Genomic DNA, 22,500 nt, shown 5'->3' on the forward strand with positions numbered 1-22,500 from the left:
GAAGGCGCAATGGCCCAGTGGTTAGGGCAGTGGACTCGCGGTTGTAGGATTGCGGTTTCGATTCCCAGACCAGGCGTTGTGAGTGTTTATTGAGCGAAAACACCTAAAGCTCCATGAGGCTCCAACAGGGGTTGGTGGCAATCCCTGCCCTTACTCTTTCACCACAACTTTCTCTCACTCTTTCTTCTGTTGGCCTGCTCGCTTAGCCAGCGGGGTGGCGTCATTTGAAGGCTAAAACAATGCGAAGCGCATTGTGACCAGCGATGTGTAGCAACATCCGATAGCCTGGTCGGTCTGTCACAGTGATATATATATATATATATATATATACACTTTTATTCTTTTACTGGTTTCCGTCATTTTGACTGTGGCCATGCTGGAGCACCATCTTTAGTTGAACAAATCGACCCCAGGACTTAATCTTTGTAAGCCTAATACTTATTCTATCGGTCTCTTTTTGCCGAACCACTAGGTGACGGGGACATAAACACAGCAACATTGGTTGTCAAGCAATGGTAACGGGAGGACAAACACAGACACATACATGCATACATACATATATATACATCACCTTGACCGACCAGTCAGTTGGGCGTCCGTTTGACACCGCTGGTCACAGCACGTTGTCCACTCCTCTGGATCGTGCCTTTCTCATCCATGTGATCCCAATGCGACGGGCTTCTTTCAGTTTCCATTTACCAAATCCACTCAAGACTTTGTTTCAGTTATTAGAGCGTGGCCATGCTGGGGCACTGCCTTGAAGAATTTTAGTCAAGCGAATAGATTGCAGTACATATTTTCTTCTAAGCTTGGTACCTTTTTCTATCAGCATCTTTTGCTGAACCACCAAGTTATTGGGATGTAAACACACCAACACCGGTTGTCAGACAGTGGTTGGACACACACACGCACTGTATCTTAAGAGGTCAACATGTTAATAATAAACACACACACACACACCAGTTCAATTTCTCTTCTTTACAAGATTTGCTTCCGCCCAGCTTCACATCAAGTCTTTGCAAAGCAAATACCCAGAAGAAGTGTGTGTGTGTGTGTATGCAGGCGTGGCTGTATGGTAAGAAGCTTGCTTCCCAACCACATGGTTCTGGGTTCAGTCCCACTGTGTGGCACCTTGGGCAAGTGTCTTTTACTATAACCTCGCACTGATCAAAGCCTTATGAGTGGATTTGGTGGATGGAAACTGAAAGAAGTCCATCGTAGATATATATATGTGTGTGTGTGTGTGTGTATATATATATATATATATATATATATATATATATATATATATGTGTGTGTGTGTGTGCATGTCCCCCCCATCACCACTTGACAACTGAAGTGAGTGTGTATACATCCCTGTAACTTAGTGGTTTGGCAAAAGAGACTGATAGAATAAGTACTAGGTTTATAAAGAATAAATCTTGGTGTCGATTTCTTTGACTGAAACCCTTCAAGGTAGTGTTCCAGCATGGCCACAGTCAAATGACTGAAACATATAAATATATATATATATATATATGGTGGCACGTAAAAAGCACCATCCGAACGTGGCCGATGCCAGCGCCGCCTTGACTGGCTTCTGTGCCAGTGGCACTAAAAAGCACCAACTGATTGTGGCAGCTGCCAGCCTCCCTTGGCACCTGTGCTGGTGGTATGTAAAAAGCACCCACTACACTCACGGTGGAGGAAGGGCATCCAGCTGCCAGATCAGACTGGAGCCTGGTGCAGCCTTCTGGCTTCCCAGACCCCGGTCGAACCGTCCAACCCGTGCTAGCACGGAAAACAGACATTAAACGATGATGATGATATATATATATGTATACATGAACGCGTGCACATATACATACATATATAGATACATGCATACGTATACACAGGCACATGTGATGGGCTTCTCCGTTTCCATCTATGATATTTACTCACAATGCACTGGTCAGCTTGGGGCCAGTATAGAAGACACTCCATGAAGGTGCTGAACACTGGGACTGAACTCAGAACCATGTGGTCGCAAAGCAAGCTTTTTAATCACGCAGCCAAGTCTGCACTTACTATATACAGGTTTGAGTATGTGTGTGCATATATGTGCACCAGGGCGCTCAAATACACTTCTAGCACCAACAGATGTAATTTCACCATCAAAACCTCCATCCACTATCATCACAAAACACCAACCACATCCCTATAGCTAGAGCACCTGCTGCTTTGATCTTGTTACCATCTCCATAGTGGTAATAAGGAATACATTGGTAGCAGTCTTAGTAATGGTATCGGTTGTTGTACAAGTGGGTGTTGGTAATGAGCGGTTGAGGCATAATCCGAACGCAGACTGTCTGTCTGCCATCGTATTACACTGTACTGGGAAGGTGAAATCTAAACATGTTAACAGTTATTGCGGCTGCTGTTATTAATTGTTGGGATAATTGGAGTGATGGTCATGGTGGGAGCAGTGACCAGAAAAGTGCACAGGGTGAGACTTAACTATAGTTTGCATACTATTTACTATTTTACTTGTTTCAGTCATTTGACTGAGGCCATACTGGAGCACCACCTTTAGTCGAGCAAATCAACCCCAGGACTTATTCTTTGTAAGCCTAGTACTTACTCTATCAGTCTCTTTTGCTGAACCGCTAAGTTACGGGGACATAAACACACCAGCATCGGTTGTCAAGCGATGTTGGAGGGACAAACACATATATGTATACATATACATACATATATATGTATATATATATATATATATATATATATATATATATATATATACATATATATATACATACACATATATACAACGGGCTTCTTTCAGTTTCCGTCTACCACTTACAAGGCTTTGGTCGGCCCGAGGCTATAGTAGAAGACACTTGTCCAAGGAGCCACACAGTGGGACTGAACCTGGAACCATGTGGTTGGTAAGCAAGCTACATACCACACACAGTCAAGAAAAATTTTATAACATTATCCCAGAACTTCGATTCTGATAAGCAGATAACCTTGAATTCATTTAACCCTCTAGCACTGACATTTTGCTATCAAAAGTAATACTTATTAATTCACACTGTTTTGAATTAATCATGCATTGACTTGTAGCTTTGAGATTTTAATGAAGTAACTACTAGGTGTAGGAGTGACTGTGTGGTAAGTAGCTTGCTTACGAGCCACATGGTTCTGGGTTCAGTCCCACTGCGTGGCACCTTGGGCAAGTGTCTTCTAATATAGCCTCTGGCCAGCCAAAACCTTGTGAGTGGATTTGGTAGATGGAAACTGAAAGAAGCCCATCGTATATATATATATATATATATATATATATATATATGTATATATATATGTGCGTGTATATTTGTGTGTCTGTGTTTGTCCCTCTAGCATTGCTTGATTACCGATGATGGTGTGTTTATGTCACGTAGTGGTTCGGCAAAAGAGACCGATAGAATAAGTACTGGGCTTACAAAGAATAAGTCCTGGGGTCGAGTTGCTCGATTAAAGGCAATGCTCCAGCATGGCCGCAGTCAAATGACTGAAACAAATGAAAGAGTAAAGAGTGTGTGTGTGTGTCTATGTTTGTTCCTCCAGCATCGCTTGACAACCAATAGTGGTGTGTTTACATCCCCGTAACTTAGCAGTTAGGCAAAAGAGACCGATAGAATAAGTACTGGGCTTACAAAGAATAAGTCCTGGGGTTGATTTGCTCGACTAAAGGCGGTGCTCCAGTATGGCCACAGTCAAATGACTGAAACAAGTAAAAGAGTATTAATTTTTCTAGAATGATATTGTAGGGTTAGTACGAAGGGCTATGTTTGGGCCTGATATGGCTTAAGTACTAAAGGGTTAAATATTGTATTTAGGACCAATTAATTTTGTTAACATCTGTGGTAATAATAAATGATTACATGTGATAATAAGTTTGCTTCCCAACCACATGTTTCTGGGTTCAGTCCTACTGCATGGCAACTTGGGCAAGTGTCTTCTGCTATAGCCTTGGATTGACCAAAGCCTTGTGAATGGATTTGGTAGACCGAAGACGAAAGAAGCTCATATAGATGATTGTGTGTGTGTGTGTGTGTGTGTGTTATACCTCCAGTCATCTTCGTACATGGCTTCAGATTCAATATGGAGGCCTCCATCAAGTGCCTAGAGGAGGTAGTGCTGGCCTGGGTCAAGAGGGTGGCTGCTGGAAGACCCTATGTCTGTCGACAGGACTCTGCACCATGCTGCACAAGCAGAAGAACCCAGTCATGGCTGTCAAATAATTTCTGTGACAACATCACCCCATAACATCTGGTTACCCCTTCAGGGTTGGCGAAAGTGATGTGGTGGACAACATAAAACCTGGCTGATGACAGTCAAGGCTGATCTGGAACCCAACCTAGGACCCCATATCTACGGCGTTCGCCGCTGGAATAAGGAGTGGTTGGAGATCACGGGGTCGTTAGCCTCAAATTGCCAGGTCTGGTCAGCGTTTGTGAGAGATGCAGCATTGAGGATGAATGAAGCCAGCTCAACCCACCCCGGGTGAATGCTGTCTCAAGACAAGACCTAACTCATCAGACTGCAACCTCTTTATTATGTGTGGTGTGCAGTTGAGCGAGAGACCAACAAAACATCTTGAAACACAAAAGATGAACTGAGGGCAAGGATTATGGCAGCATTCACCAATTTAAATGAGGACTGTCCAGAAGAGCTGCAGGAGATTCCAAAGTCATTGAATAAATTTACTCTTTAATATTTCAAGATATTTTAATGTAATTTTGGTAAATCTGTTGAAATGAGGTGTCAATGTTATTTTCATTTTTGCCTAATTCAGACGACAGTTTATTCACCACACCCTGTATATAGTGAGGGCACATGACCTTTCACTGCCCCTCACTGTTTTTAGGATTGAGGATAATTAAGCTATTATTTCTAGCATGTTGATCTACTGTGTAGAGGTTCTCACTAATCAAGGGTTATCTGACTAAAGAGTAGTCAATTGTGTTGGAAGGTAGTCAAAATTTTCAATTTTGGTTTTGTATGTATGTATGTATGTATGTGTGTGTGTCTGTGCATGTATGCACACGTGTGTGCATGAATGTATATAGCTGTATAAGGACTGACCGTAGATTGATTCTAATTTGCTCAATTATAATTTAATGTATTCAAATATTGATGATATTCTTATTTAAAATCAAAAATTTAAATTAACAAAGTCTAAATCAAATGTGTGTGTGTGTGTGTGTGGTTTGCCAAATTGGGCTGCAAGTAGCAGATTATGCTTCTTTGGAAGATTATATGCTACATACGTATGTGTGTGTGTGTATACATACATATATATATATATACATATATATATATATATATATATATGTGTGTGTGTGTGTATTCATAGCATATAGTTTTGCAAAGCAGCATAATCTACTGCTTGTAGCCGGATTTGGCAAACCATGTCCTGCCAAAAGTCGACATAAAATATGTAACACTATTGATTCAATGAACTATATTTTGCCCTTTACATCTATATCTATAAACGGCAAAATGTCTGTCTGTGTGTGTGTGTGTGTCCTTTATACAAATCCACAATTTTTCAGTTAGAGGGCTCGCACTTTCTATGGTCATTCAAAACCGTCCAAGGGTGGTCATGCACATCTTTACATTTCCCCAGTCACCCAGCAAAGCCATTAAAAAACCAATAGAAGTGACTTTTTTGTGAATTTTTTATCCAAAACCCAATCAAAATGCCCGAAACTTGATACGCCAATTGAATGCCAGCTAGCTGTATGTGATTGGTCGGAGATTTGGACAGTACTCGCGTGTATATTCTGCAGTTACTTGTAATTTTCTTCATTTTATCATTATCATTATTATCATTACGGAGATGTACTCGCATAGCAAGTGACTTGATCTGAGATCGTGTGCTGGAACAAAAACAATTGCAGCGTGGAAGGTGTTTATAAGCCATTTAAGAAACACACAAAGGCCGTTCGATTCACTTCAACGTTTAAATTTAATTTGTCAAAAGAGATGCAGCACAAAGCTTTGTCAGTGAACAGGTCGCAGTCTCAAAGCGACGAAAATATTTTGACAAATTAAATTTAAATGTTGAAGTGAATCGAACGGCTTTTGTGTGATTCTTAAATGGCTTATAAACACCTTCCACACTGCAATTATTATTATTATTAAGGTAGTGAGCTGGCAGAATCGTTAGCATGTTAGGCAAAATGCTTAGCGGTATTTCGTCTGCTTCTACGTTCTGAGTTCAAATTCCACTGAGGTCGACTTTGCCTTTCATCCTTTCGGGGTTGATAAATTAAGTACCAGTGAAACACTAGAGTCAATGAAATCGACTAACCCCCCTCCTCCTAAATGTCAGGCTTTGTGTCTATATTATTATTATTATTATTATTGTTATTATTCAGTAATGTCTGTTGCCACTTTTCCATGACTTTTCCATGCTGAACATTTGAGCCCCAGGTAAACCTCTTTTCCAGCTGATTAACGACACACAGCTTGTGATTGATATATAGCGAGTAAGGAGGTTGTGTGTCGTTAATCAGCTGGAAATGATATTTTCCTGGGTTAAAATGTAACATTGCTCCGCATGGAACAGCCACGCAAAAGTGGCAACATTACTGTTTAGTATCGTTACTACTTGAATCTCTTTCAGAGATTTTAAAACCAGCTAATTTAGATTATTATTATTATTATTATTGAGTGAGAGAGCAGTGCATGCCATCAAAGTGACACTAGGGTAAAATATACGAAGCCCAGTATACCCATCATGACTACCCGTTTGATAAGGGTACACTAGGCACATGCATCACAGACATATGTGCGCGACATGGTGATCTCATATTAAGATAAACAGCACATGACCTTGCAGGTGGGGCCCAGTTAGAATTTTCTTCTGGTCGAGTAACCCATCCCGCTCAAAAGGTCCTTGAATAAGGATTGTTTAAGGATGTTGAATGAAACACTCATGTTTCTAGAGGTGAATTATTTAAACCCCAAAGAATCCCTTTCAACACATGGTTATGATGCTCCCCGACTACTTCTGCTCGTGATCTGAGTTACACATTGCCAGCCACTAAGGGACATGCTCAACTGGTTAAGGTCAAACAACTGACAAGCAAATCTGTGGTATTGAACAGAATATTTGCTGTAGCCCATCTTTTATACCAAGACAAAACAATGTACATGATAACACCTCCAATTGGTTAAGATCAGAAGCCATGAGAGCCACTGCCTGGTACTGCATCAGGGCATTTATTATTATTATTATTATCATTATTATTACTATTTATTTTTTTTCTTCTTTCTTCAAATTTTCTTCCATTTCTTGCTGAATGTTTTCCGTACACCTAGAGCAGAAAAGCTCATTGTATGCATTCCCAGATTACACACGCAAAATTCACAGGTAAAATATGTATTTAAAAAAAAATTAACATATAAATAAATTCATGAATGGATGTTGTTTTCACAGCGATATTGTTTTGTTGTATATCATTATAATTATTATTATTATTGTTGTTGTAGCTTCAAAATGCCAGGCAGAAAAAGGGGCCCCAAGTCTCACGCGCGGTAAGTAGTACTTGCTTATTTAAATTTTCATAAACTCAGATGTCATTGGTGTTTGCTTTTAGGGAGAACAACAAAATGCATATCTGTACAATTTAGAGCTGAGTAACTGTGTGCTGCAGGGTTTTTTTTTTTTGATGTGCCTGTTTTTTCTGGAAAATTTCTTGTCAATGTTTGTGTGTATATATATATATATATATATATAATCAAAATAAGCAACAAGAATGACTCCGGTAATTCGGTACGATTGTTTAGGTACTACATCATTTTATTAAATGTTGTAAGTATTGCAACAGATTTAAGATGCTGAGTACTCATCAGCCACATTTAATAAAATGATGTAGTATGAAATGATCGTACCAAATTACCGGAGTCATTCTTGTTGCTTATTTTGATTATAATCAACCCACGGATTTTTATGGATAACACCATACAAAATTCTGGTGCATCTAAATTAAGTACTATATTCATTTGAATCAAAATTTTTGCTGAACTTATATATATAATATATATATATATATATATATGTATATATATATATATATATATATATATAATATATATATATATATATATCTGTTGCCTGGTGCAGGCATGGCTGTGTGGTGAAAGAAGTTTGCTTTGTGACCACATGGTTTTGGGTTCAGTCCTACTGATATGTGGGGTCTTGGTCATGTGCCTTCTATTATAGCCCCGAGATGACCAGTGCTTTGTGTGTGGATTTGGTAGATGGAAACTGTGGAAACCTGTTTTGTGTGTGTGTGTGTATGTGTATGCAAGAGAGAGATAAGTTGTGATACAGTTTCTATCTATAACATTTCATGTATAAGGCATTAGTCAGTAAAAGGCTCTGCTAGGAGACACTTGCCCAAGATACCGTGCAGTGGAATTGAAACCTGATATCTGTGGTTGCACAGCAGATGTTTTAAACACCCTCAAGCCTTCACCTCTCTCCCTCATTCTCTCTTACTGTCTGTTTTTCATTCCCCTCCTACCTTGTTCCCATTACTAGACTCTCACAGAGGCAATGTGGATACAGTGTTCGACCACCGACACAGACATATTAAGCGCAACGTCATTGCATGCTTTCATTTTTTTATATTTGGTTTTGCAAAATTCTTGATGTGAACTCATGTTGAAATATACATTGTTGTATCTCGAGTGGGTCATTATGCCAATACACACGCACTGGTTGTATTTCACATCTTTATTATTTTTTTTTTATTAGTCAGTCATTTAACCATTTAACTAATTGACTAATCCATTGTTTGATTAGCCATTCAATCAATCAGTCAATCATTGCATATATTTTGTGTGACCTCACTTAATTTTGATCATCTCTGCTTACTTTTGTGTTGTTATTGTTGTTGAGTATACCTACAATCTAAGGCGTTCCAATGCTGACCGTTCACCTTTTTTTGTATCTATGACTACATTAAGGCGTCGAGCTGGCAGAATGGTTAGCACACCGGGCGAAATGCTTAGCGGTATTTTATGTGCCGCTACATTCTGTGTTCAAATTCCACTGAGGTAGACTTTGCCTTTCATCCTTTCGGGGTCGATTAAATAAGTACCAGTTATGCACTGGGGTCGATATAATCGACTTAATCCCTTTGTCTGTCTTTGTTTGTCCTCTCTGTGTTTAGCCCCTTGTGGGTAGTAAAGAAATAGGTATTTTTTCCTGTTGTTTAGGTTTAGAGTTCAAATTCTGCCAAGATCGACTTCGCCTTTCATCCCTTTGGCTGGTCGATGAGATAGAAGTACCAGTAAAATACTGAGGTCAATGTAATCGAATTGCCCCCCCACAAAATTGCTGGCCTTGCGCCAAAATTAGAAAGCATATATAGATATTTAAAATACGGCGAGCTGGTAAAAGTGTTAGTGCGTCGGACAAAATGCTTAGCAACATTTCTTCCAACTCTTTATATTCCAAGTTCAAATTCTGCCATGGTCATGTTTTCCTTTTATCCCTACGGAGTTCATAAAATAAAGTACTGGTCAAGTGTTGGCGCGTGGCTTAGTGGTTAGGGTATTGGACTCATGAGCCTAAGATTGTGGTTTCGATTCCTGCACCTGGCGATGTGTTGTGCTCTTGAGCAAAACACTTCATTTCACGTTGCAAAACACTTCACATTGTTCCGGTCCACCCAGGTGGCAAAAACGAGTACCACTAGTGGAGGCATATCGCTTAGTGGTTAGGGTATTGTATTCACGCCCATGTGATTGTGGTTTCGATCCCTGGACCGTGTGATCCGTTATGTTCTTGAGCAAAACACTTCATTTCGCGTAGCTCCAGCCCACTCAGCTGTAGAAATGAGTTTAGCCTGGGGAGGGATGGGCTCTGCCAGGATTTCTGGTCCTAGATACGCTGCATGGCTACAGTGTCCCTACGACCCCCAAAGGGTTAAAACCTTGTCAGTTGCCAAGCATTGGGTCCAATGTAATTGCTGGCCTTGAACTCTGCAACGAACTGGCGTCCCATTGAAGGGTTATGTTATAAAGTCGGTCGATCGCACACCATGGAAACTGGGGAACCAGCCTTATGGGTATTAGGTCCAAGAAAACAAACAGAAAGCTCATCTTGTGTGCTCTTCATATTTCTCAGATGGAAGAATGGTATTTGAAAAAGATTTGGAATGGTCAGCTTCTGTTTGTGATTGGAGCCGACTCGATTCAACCCGAGGGAATGCTGATCCACTCTCAAGTGCAAAGACCAGATGAGACTGGGTGGGGGCGGGAGTTTATTGAGGCATATTTCTTACAGCTGGATGCCCTTCTTGTTGCCAACCCATATCTGTTTCCAAACAGTATATTTCCCATGGTCAGACTTATAACAACGAGCTTCTATGCAGTTTCCGTCTACCAAATTCAACCCACAAGGCATTGACCGGCCCGGATGAGGCTATAATAGAAGACACTTGCTCAAGGTGCCACTCAGTAGGAAAGAACCAGAAACTAACATGGTTGCAAAGCAGTGAAATCTTACGATACATATATATATTTCTTTACTGCCCTCAAGGGGCTAAACAAGGACAGACAAACGGATTAAGTCGATTACATCGCCCCCAGTGTGCAATCATTAACAGTACTTTCAAGCAATTCAGCCCTGAGCAACGCCGGGCAATTCTGCTGGTATGTATATATATCTGGCGAAGAGGTATGCTCGAAACATCAGACTCTTTCTTTTTTCCGAGCGTCAAGCTAATACATTCCTTGTGCCTGTCTTTTTGTTAATTTTATTATTATTATTATTGTTATTTAGAATTCGCTCTCTCTCTCTCTCTCTCTCTCTCTCTCTCTCTCTGTATATACACACACACACATATATATATATATATTATGCAGATCACTCGCTCGCTTGGTATTTTTCTCTGACCCTATTTTAGATATTAACACACCCAGGCCAAGTTATTTAATCATTTGTCTCCTTTTTTTTTCTGTTGACGGAAAGCTGTGAAAAAAAAAAGAAAAAAGAAAAAAATAGTAAAGAAAAAAGGCGTGGCCGTTGTAATGGTAGTGATGTGTCTGTGTGCCTGCTTGTGGGAGGGATTGTGTGTATAGTGAAGGTTTGTAGTACAAGTTTTATGAATGACTTGTTTTTGATGTGGTTGCTGTTGCTGGTTTTGGACGATTCCAACACTCTGCATTCCATTGTTACCTGGAATGCTCGTTCCAGGTCGATTTTTTTTCGAACTTTGTGTGTGGCTGTGTGGTAAGAATTTTGTTTCCCCACCACATAGTTCCGGGTTCAGTTCCACTACGTAGCACCTTAGGCATGCGTCTTCTACTATAGCTTCGGGCTGACCAAAGCCTTGTGGAGATTTGGTAGACGGAAACAGAAAGAAACCCGTCGCATGCGTGTGTGTGTGTGTGTGTGTGTGTGTTGTGTGTTTGTCCGCTCCCCCTTCATCGGCTGACAACCGGTTGAAGTGTTTACGTCCCCGTAAGTTAACGGTTCGACAAAAAAGAAAAAAAAAGGAGTGGCTGTGTGGTAAGTAGTTTGCTTACCAACCACATGGTTCCGGGTTCATTCCCACTGCGTGGCACCTTAGGCAAGTAAGTGTCTTCTACTATAGCCTCGGGCCGACCAAAGCCTTGTGAGTGGATTTGGTAGATGGAAACTGAAAGAAGCCTGTCGTATATGTGTGCATGTTTGTCTCCTCAACATCGCTTGACAACCGATGCTGGTGTGTTTACGTCCCCGTAACTTAGCGGGTCGGCAAAAGAGACCGATAAAATAAATACCAGACTTACAAAGAATAAGTCCTGGGGGTCGATTTGCTCGATTAAAGGTGGTGCTCCGTCATGGCCGCAGTCAAATGCGAGCGTAAAGAGTATATATATATATATATATATATATATATATATATATACACACACACAGGCGCAGAAGTGGCTGTGTGGTAAGTAGCTTGCTTACCAACCACATGGTTCCAGGTTCAGTCCCACTGCGTGGCACCTTGGGCAAGTGTCTTCTACTATAGCCTCTGGCCGACCAAAGCCTTGTGAGTGGATTTGGTATATATATATGTGTGCGTGTATGTTTGTGTGTCTGTGTTTGTCCCCCTAGCATTGCTTGACAACCGATGCTGGTGTGTTTATGTCCCCGTCACTTAGCGGTTCGGCAAAAGAGACCGATAGAATAAGTACTGGGCTTACAAAGAATAAGTCCCGGGGTCGAGTTGCTCGACTAAAGGCGGTGCTCCAGCATGGCCTCAGTCAACTGACTGAAACGAGTAAAAGAGTGTGTGTGTATATATATATATATATATATATATATATACATATATATATAATGTGCGTGCATATTTTTTTGTGTCTGTGTTATTCCACCTACCTCTTGGCAATCTATGTTAGTTTGTCTACGTCGTAACATAGCGGTTTGACAAAAGGGATCGGTGGAATAAGTACAAGGCTTAAAATATAAATACTGTGGGGGGACAGACACACAAACATACACACACACACATTTATACATACGACGGGCTTCTTTCAGTTTCCGTCTACTAAATCTACTCACAAGGCTTTGCCGAGGCTATAGTAGGAGACACTTGTCCAAGGTGCCATGCAGTGGCACTGAACCCGGAACCATGTGGTTGGTAAGCAAGCTGCTTACCACACAGTCACTCCTGCGCCTATTCCTATATATATATGTATATATAGGTTAGATAAAATTTGTTTGTGACATATTTCAACTGCAGTTACCATGGAGACAGTGTGCGGCGCAGCAGGACTGAACTCGAAACCTTGAGCTTCTCAACTACACTGTCTTTTACCATTTTATTTTCAACTGGTGCAATTTATTTCATTTTGTCCGACCAACGAAAAACTGTCCTGGTTCCTCTCCACACACACAAACACAACATCGCTGCCCTGTCCTACAAAAGAATGCTTGGAAAGTTATAAAACGTTTAATCTGAGACCTTCGCCGGATATTGTAGACGTATTAAGTTTCTGCTGTCGTCCTCCTATTAACACCCGTATGTATTGCTAGTGACGTATATACCCGGGCTATTTGTACTTTCATCACGTACTTGTGTGCCAGTATTTGCTTGTGGGAAGTGTTGAATACCCTAACCTGGTTACAGCCGACTAAACGCATTCCGGGTGAACATCAACGCGTGTAAGAATATATGTTCGCTGCTTATATACATGTTATACACCCCACTTCTAAAGCAGATGGATATTGATATAGGTGAGAAAACACACTCACTCTCTCTCTCTCATATATATATATGTGTGTGTGTCATAATATACGGGTTCAAGTAATCCAGTAATACAAAAATAAACTCCTTACCAACCACATGGTTCCGGGTTCAGTCCCACTGCGTGGCATCTTGGGCATGTGTCTTCTGCTATAGCCCCGGGTCGACCAATGCCTTGTGAGTGGATTTGGTAGACGGAAACTGAAAGAAGCCTGTCGTATATATGTATATATATATATATATATGTGTCTGTGTTTGTCCCGCTAGCATTGCTTGACAACCGATGGTGGTGTGTTTACGTCCCCTTCACTTAGCGGTTCGGCAAAAGTGACCGACAGAATAAGTACTGGGCTTACAAAGAATAAGTCCTGGGGTATTTTGCTCGACTAAAGGCGGTGCTCCAGCATGGCCGCAGTCAAATGACTGAAACAAGTAAAAGAGTAAGAGTAAAGAGTAATGTATCATTCTACAAAACAAAATATATAGTCTGTGCTATGCAGTGGGACTGAACCCAGAACCGTGTGGTTGGGAACCAAGCTTCTTACCACACATTACACAAATATTCATATACACATGTCGAACTTCTATACAGTTTCTTCACCCTCAAAGTATTGGTCGGCCCTGAGCTGTAGTAGAAGGCGCTTGCCCAAGTATTTGGCAAAATATAGTTTGATGAAATTTTATGCAGCACGGATTTTTGTCAGTGAACAGGTCGCGGTCTTAAAGCGACGAAAATATTTTGACAAATTAAACTTAAATGTTGAAGTGAATCGAACGGCTTTTGGTGTGTTTCTTAAATGGCTTACAAACACCTTCCACGCTGCAATTGAAATTTTATTTATTTATTTTTTTTTTATGTTACAGAGGTTTAAAGTTTGGCTTTTTCTCCAGTCAGGAAACAAGATTTGGAAGCTATCATTTTGTGCGTGACATCACGTATTGTCAACATTTAAACAAATGAAATATTGGCAGGATTCTGCTTTACGCACACTATATAACCCCCTCATAGCTTTTTTAGTTTTGGAATTTTCAGAAAATTTTTGTATAGGGCGCAGGAGTGGCTGTGTGGTAAGTAGCTTGCTTACCAACCACATGGTTCCGGGTGCGTGGCATCTTGGGCGAGTGTCTTCTGCTATAGCCTCGGGCCGACCAATGCCTTGTGAGTGGATTTGGTAGACGGAAACTGAAAGAAGCCCGTCGTATATATGTATATATATGCATATGTGTGTGTGTGTGTGTGTTTGTCCCCCCAACATCGCTTGACAACCGATGCTGGTGTGTTTACGTCCCCGTCACTTAGCGGTTCGGCAAAAGAGACCGATAGAATAAGTACTGGGCTTACAAAGAGTAAGTCCCGGGGTCGATTTGCTCGACTAAAGGCGGTGCTCCAGCATGGCCGCAGTCAAATGACTGAAACAAGTAAAAGAGTAAAAAGAGTATAGGGGAATTCATACGATTGTGATAAAGCTGATACCGCATGTATTTTAGGCATTTAATAAGCGACAAAAAGAACACATGGAAAGAACTTGGTAACATCTTGGCTTGTTAGTATGGAAACAGGCACCTATATGTCTAGCTTTCCATTGGATAAATTTACCCAAAATTTGCAGACTTTAAGAGCTATTAACTCTTTATTGATTTACGACGAACATGAATTTCATGTCAATGATTACTTTACGAAACTACACAAATACACCAAATATGAAATCAATTGGAACAAAAATTGAAGAAATTGAAAAGTGGCAACCTAACAGACAAGATCCGCTGTTGTTGTGGTTAAGAGGCTCCTTTCAGTGTTCCTCGACGAGATCGTCAATGTCCCTATCAACCTCAAGGCCCATGGACTTGCCAAGAGATAATATCTCCTCGACTACAGATGTCTCAGACTCAAACTCCTAGAGGTCTCTTTCGGATACGCAGCCAGGCCACAATTTCCTCCATGTAGAATTCTGCGTTCTCCTGTCAGGCTATGTCGATGATTTTCAGGCAGTTAACAATGTTGTGGTGCTCCTTCCAAAACTCACGAAAGGTTAAATTCGTATTTTCTGTGACTTCAAAGCACCGACGAAACAGGTGCTTGGTGTACAATTTCTTATCATCTGCTGGTCTATGGGGCTGCAAGATAGGAGTGGTGTTGCGTGAAAGGTGCAGAACTTTTATGAATTTAAATTCGTCCAGAATATCATTTTCGAAATAATTAGAAGGGTGAGCAGGAGCATTGTCGAGGAGGGCCTTGAAAAGAAGGTCGTTCTCCAGAAAGTACTTTTTCACTGCTGGTCCGAAAACAAGGTCAACCCACTCGGTGAAGAAATGTCTGGTGACCCAGGCTTTAACGTTTGCCCTTCACATGACCTGCAGGCTTTCGGAACAAGGAGCGGCTTAATCCTTCAAGTCTCTACTCGCATTGACACGAAGGGCGAGAGTTAACCTATATTTCACAGGCTTATGGCCTAGCATTTTCTTCTGCAGTTATGTAGCTTCTTTGGGGATTTTTTTTTTAATAAAAAGAGGCCAGTTTCATCACAGTCGAATACCTGTTGTGCGATGTACCCCTCGGCTGCGATGAGCTGACGGAATTCACGCACGAAATACTCAGCTGCCTTCGTGTCGGAACTCGCTGCTTCTCCATACCTGACGATGTTATGAACACCAGTCCTCTTCTTGAAATTATCGAACCAGCCGCGACTGGCCTTAAATACGTCTGCTGATGTCTCTCCTCTGTCGATGTTCCAGGGTTCCGCTTCAGAAGATCCACATCCAGCGCTCGTGCTTTCTCGCGGATGATGGGTCTCTGTAATCGTGTCCCCCTGTGAGTTACTTCACGTTGATCCACAGGAGAAGCAATTTTTCCATCTCTTCGTGGACAGATGTGCGTTACTTAGGGAACTTGGAGACAAACTTTGCTGTTGTAACTGCCGTTCAAAAGGAAAAGATCCACAATTAGACCCAGCTAATTGAAGAAATCCGCTCTTGAGCTATTCAGCTATATATATATATATATATATATATTATATATATATATATATATATATATACGAGGGGCGTTCAATAAGTAATGCCCCTGACCCACTTCCCATAGCAGTAGAGCAACGAAACTTGGCACAGTTATTAGTCTTTTTCTACATAGGAACCACCAAGAGTTACGCATTTCTCCCATCGTTTGATGCGGCTCTGGAGGCCGTTTTTGTAGAAGAACCCAGCTTGGTCCTCCAACCTCAACGTGACTTCAGAAATCAAGGCTGCATCATCTGGGAAACGCTTTCCTTTCAAAAACAACTTCATAATTGGGAAGAGGTGAAAATTAGAGGGTGCAAGGTCAGGAAAGTAGGGGAGATGGGGAGGAGTTCATAGCCATACGCCTGTGCTTCTGATCTGGCGACAAGCGAGTTGTGGACCGGAGCGTTGTCCTGCAGGAGGAGGATGTCTTTGCTGATCTTGCCCCGCCTCTTGATTTTGATAACTTCTCTTAATTTCCTCAAAAGTGAAGCATAATAGGCTCCTGGAATTGTGGTACCCTTTGCCAGGAAATCTGTCATCACTACTCCGTCCTGGTCCCAGAAGACTGTGAGCATGACCTTGCCAGCGGAGGGCTGCACCCTTGCCTTCTTTGGAGGGGGTGAGTCACGGTGCTTCCACTGCATTGACTGGGCTTTGGTCTCTGGATCATCGTGATGGACCCAGGTTTCATCCTGTGTAATCAGTCTTTTGAAAAATTTTGACTCATCTTCTTGGCACATCTCCAAATTCATCCTCGAGCACTCGACGCGTTCTTGCTTCTGGAAAGGCGTGAGCAACCTGGGAATCCATCTGGCAGACACCTTTTGCATATGCAAATGGTCATGAATGATAGTTTCCACAGACCCGGTACTAATCTTGACCTCATGGGCTATTTGGCGAATAATTATGCGTCGATCTTCCAAAATGGCAGCCTCAACTTGACGGACAGATGCCTCATCAATGGCAGAAGGGGGCGACCAGATCTGGGAGCTGTTCCACAGAGTTCCGACCATGTTTGAATTCACGATGCCAGCGTTTTACAAGGTCATATGATGGGGCATCATCACCATAAGTTACTTTCATTTCATCAAAAGTCTCCCGTGGTGTGCGTCCTTTCAAATACAAAAACCGGATCACTGCTCGACACTCAACAGGCTCCATTTCACACTTGACTCGGTTCAAACACCTGTAAATCAGAAACCACAATTAATTCAGAGCTGTAATTTGCCACTTAATCTATAAAGATATAAATGATTGCACATGCAAAATTTCAGCTAGATCAAACAATTGCAAGTGGGTCAGAGGCATTACTTATTGAACGTCCCTCGTATATATATATATATATATATATTATATACACTATTCGGGTAAATCCATTCTGCCAACTGAAATACTAGCAGAATCACTGTAAATGTTTCTGCTCCGTAGATTTTAAACTATGTTAAATCATTCTGAATGTCCTTTATTTTGAAATTCATGAATTCGTCTGATACTGTTATTTATCGACCCCGAAAGGATGAAATACAACGTTGACCTCGGCGGAATTTGAACTCAGAACGTAACGACAGACGAAATACCTATTTCTTTACTACCTACATGGGGCTAAACACAGAGAGGACAAACGGATTAAGTAACTGGTACTTATTTAATCAACCCCGAAAGGATGGAAGGCAAAGTCGACCTCGGCGGAATTTGAACTCAGAACGTAGCGGCAGCCGAAATACCGCTAAGCATTTCGCCCGACGTGCTAACGTTTCTGCCAGCTCGCCGCCTTACTGTTATTTATATATGTCACGTAACTGACCCCCGTGCTGGTGGCACGTAAAAAGCCCCTTTCGAGTGTTGGCCCTCACAGAGGCAATGACCGAGGCCATTAGCATTAGTCGTGCTTGAGAAGACCCATCAAGCCAAGTAAAATCGCAGTCGTGTCAGATAGCGGTGTCATGCAACTGGCACCCACTACACTCTCGGAGTGGTCGGCGTTAGGAAGGGCATCCAGCCGTAGAAACACTGCCAAACCAGACTGGAGTCCGGTGCAGCCCTGGTAAAACCGTCCAACCCATGCCAGCGTGGATAACGGACGTTAAATGATTATGTATGTATATATAATCTGTTTATCTCCCCAACAACCGGTGCTTGTGGGTTTGCGTCTACATAACTTAGCGGTTCTGCTAAAGAAACCGATAGAATAAGTACCAGGCTTTAAGAAAAAAAAGTACTGGGGTCGGTACATTCCACTAAAAATTCTTAACGAGGGGCATATTCATACGGCACACAATGTTTTTCACCTCAATGGACGTCATTGATTGGTTGAAATTGCAGAAATTGAAGAAAAAAAACAACAAATATCTTACAAACTACAGAATTTTCTCAATAAAGCCAAGAGAAAAAGATGTTTTATAAACACATTCTACCAGTATACGAAGTTTAAAAGTGTTTAATTACATGGAAATTATTTTAAAATCTGCCGTTCAAACGGAAAAGATCCAAGATGCGAACACACAATTGCTCATTGTGTCGCTCAGTGATACTGAACTCGAAACCACGTGGTTGTTAAACGAGCTTCTTAAACACAGAAGCCGACGGGCCGTACCTGAGGCAGAACACCCGTTCTCAATTTATTTGCCATAAATATACGGAAAACTCTTCCTTCTCTTCGCCATTATTATTATTACATATCCCGCATTCTATACAGACAATACACAATATGTATGTGACATGCAGACGAGAAAGTGCGCTGCCGACCCACATAATACACAGACAGACGATCAGGCAGCAGCCAGGAAAGACAAGGCATGGCCTATTTGGTCATTTAAATGGCGGTAGTAATATATACACATATATACGTGTATATATGTGTGTGTGTGTGTGTGTTTATCACTAAACCGGGGTGTTGCTGACTGTTTGTAATTATTGAGACTAAACCCACTACCACCCTTCACTTTCTGTCGCTAAGAGATATATATATGTATATATATGTTATGTGCCGTAGTATATTATAAAAGCCGTAACAGACTTGGAATAAGTAAAACTGGGTCATCTGTCCCTTGTTAAGTTAAAAAGTTTTTGTGTTTAATAAAGAAGCACTCTGCGGTGACGGAGGTGTCGAGGGCGGGCTTGGTCACACAGATATGTTCTTTCTTTCTTTCTCTCTCTCTCTTTCTCTAGTAAACCACTCACGCGCTCGCGCACTCACACATTTAAGCACGTATATTTCATGCATGAAATGTATGTTACGTATGGGTAAACGCTTTCATGCCTTGCTGTGCCATCTGCAAATTTTCGGAGAAGTTATGTGTGTGTGTGTGTTTTTTTTCCCTTTTATTTGTGTTTCCGTCATTTGACTGCGGCCATGCTGGAGCATCATCACCTCAAGGGGTGGGGGGGGGTTAGTCGAAGAAATCGACCTCCAGGACTTATTCTTTGTAAGCTTAGTACTTATTCCATCGCCGTCTGTTTTCCGAACTACTAAGTTACGGGGACATAAAGACACTAACATCGGTTGTCAAACGACGGCGGGAGTACAAACACAGAAACACGCACACAAATGTAACGTGTGTGTGTGTGTATATATATATATGTATATATATATGTATGTAATATATATGTATATAATATATATGTATATATATATTATATGTATGTATATATATATATGTATGTATATATATATGTATGTATATTATATATGTATGTATATATATATGTATGTATATATATATATGTATGTATATAATATATGTATGTATATATATATGTATGTATAAATATATGTATGTATAAATATATGTATGTATATATATATGTATGTATATATATATGTATATATATATATATATGTATATAATATATATGTATATATATATGTTATATATATATATGTATGTATATATATATGTATGTATATGTATATATATATATGTATGTATATATATATGTATGTATATATATATGTATATATATATATGTATGTATATATATATATGTATGTATATATATATGTATGTATATATATATGTATGTATATGTATATATATGTGTATGTATATATATATATGTATATGTATGTATATATATATATGTATGTATATATATGTGTATGTATATATATATATATATGTATATGTATATACATGTATATATATGTATATGTATATACATGTATATATATGTATATGTATATACATGTATATATATGTATATGTATGTACATGTATATATATGTATATGTATGTACATGTATATATATGTATATGTATATACATGTATATATATATATATGTATATACATGTATATATATGTATATATATATGTATATGTATATATATGTATATATATATGTATATGTATATACATGTATGTATATGTATATATATATGTATATGTATATACATGTATGTATATGTATATATATATGTATATGTATATACATGTATGTATATGTATATACATGTATATATATGTATATATATATGTATATACACACACACACAATTGCAGCGTGGAAGATGTTTGTAAGCCATTTAAGAACACTCAAAACCGTTAATTTCACTTTAACATTTAAATTTTATTTGTGTCAAAATACTTTCATCGCTTTGAAACCGCGACCTGTTCATTGACAAAACTTCCTTATGCACGACGAGCTTCTTTCAGTTTCCGCTTACTAAATCCACTCGCAAAGCTTTGGTCGGCCCGAGGCTATAGAAGAGCACATTTGCCCAAGGTGCCCCGCAGTAGTGTAACTGCCCGGAACCCTGTGGGAAGCAAGCTTCTTACCACCACACCGCTACGCCTTGACAAAAAAAATTCTGCTTATTTTCATTTCATATTACCTTTTCTATGAATTTTGGACGCTTTCATTATTGGATTAAACATACCCTCTGTCTTTCTCTCTCTCTCTGGAATGGGTTTTGGTATTCAGTTTTTCTTTCCTCATGTTCGAAACGTTGGAGCTTTCCCGTTCCGAACAGACGTACCCAACTTATATAATTTTACCCCAAAATAATATTATAGCTGAGAAGCAACATTTGTGACTCGCGGACGGAGTTTTCGTGCAAAATTCAGTTTGATTTGTGCGTTTTGTACGAAATTTGGTCCTCAAGTCGCTCCTGTAACTTCTCACCTATAATAATTGTTCCAAATTTTGACAGCAATTTTAGGGGTAGAAGGTAAGTCGATTACATCGAACAACCACCCCTGAACTCCATTTTATCAACTCCGAAAGGACTAAAGCATATATAATAATATAATAATAATTCTTTCTGCAATATGCACAAGGTCTGAAATTTTGGGAGATGGAGCTGGTCAGTTGTATTGACTCTAATGTTCGACTGGTTGTTATTTCGGCGATCCCGAAAGGATGAAAGTTAAAATGGACCCGAACGGAATTTGAACCCAGAACGTAAAGACACATGAAATAGCGCCAAGCATTTTGTTCGGCGTGCTAACGATTCTGCCAGTTCGCCGCTTAATAACCAAACACGCTCATTTGTAATAAACAGTTCTCTCCTCCCTTTAACACACACACACACGCACCGGTTTGGTATGACAGAAAAAATAGTACTCAATACATGACTGTATGTATGTATGTATGTATTCGAAACACGCATTTAGTCGAAACAGGGGCAGCTGATGTAGGGGAATGTTCCTTGTATTGTTTGTTTTGTACTCTGTTTTTTCGTTGTTAAAAAAAAAAGTCCGTTTCCTTGTTTGATTTTATGGTTTCGTTTCTCGTTGTGTTCTACGTTTATTTGTGGTGTCCTGTACTCATATATACATATAGATGTAGGTATGTATGCATATGCTTTATTTTATTAAATTGTTAGTATATATATATATTCATACATATATATATATATATATATATGTATATATATATATATATACAAACCTTAAGCATTGACACAGTTTTAACATAGACAGAATGCCAAACATCGTCTCCTTGTTTCCCCTCCTATTTTCCCCCCGGTAGCTTAAATGACATAACCCCTCACTCACTCACTCTCTCTCTCTCTCTCTCTCTCCGCTCTCATTTGTATTTTATCACCCTCTCACTTTCCCTCCTACCGTTTCCTTCCACTTTACACTGCTCTCTATCACTCCACCCTCTCTCTCTTTCTTTCTATCTCTCTCTCTCTCTCTCAGACCCTTCGCTCATATTTCCCTCCCACCCTCATAACCACATCTCCTCCTCCTCTTCCTCTCTCTACGGTTCTCCTTCTCTTTCTCACACATGTCTAAGTCTTATTA

General features: G+C 40.1%; 1 protein-coding gene across 18 annotated transcripts in view; it reads left to right on the plus strand.

The window, feature by feature from the left end:
• LOC115223185 (serine/arginine repetitive matrix protein 2-like) overlaps positions 1-22,500 on the plus strand; it is a 93,517-nt gene that overhangs the window by 41,016 nt on the left and 30,001 nt on the right. For 16 of the 18 annotated variants that reach the window (XM_036512262.1, XM_036512271.1, XM_036512268.1 and 13 more), the window contains exon 2: positions 7,507-7,551. In XM_036512262.1, coding sequence (XP_036368155.1) covers positions 7,514-7,551 — 38 coding nt within the window. In that variant the 5' untranslated portion in view covers positions 7,507-7,513. Of the gene's footprint in view, positions 1-7,506; positions 7,552-22,405 lie in introns of those variants that run through there. The other 2 variants (XM_029793629.2, XM_036512273.1) reach the window with 2 other exon arrangements.

Source organism: Octopus sinensis, linkage group LG22 (assembly GCF_006345805.1).
Source record: "Octopus sinensis linkage group LG22, ASM634580v1, whole genome shotgun sequence".
In the NCBI taxonomy this organism is placed as follows: domain Eukaryota; kingdom Metazoa; phylum Mollusca; class Cephalopoda; order Octopoda; family Octopodidae; genus Octopus; species Octopus sinensis.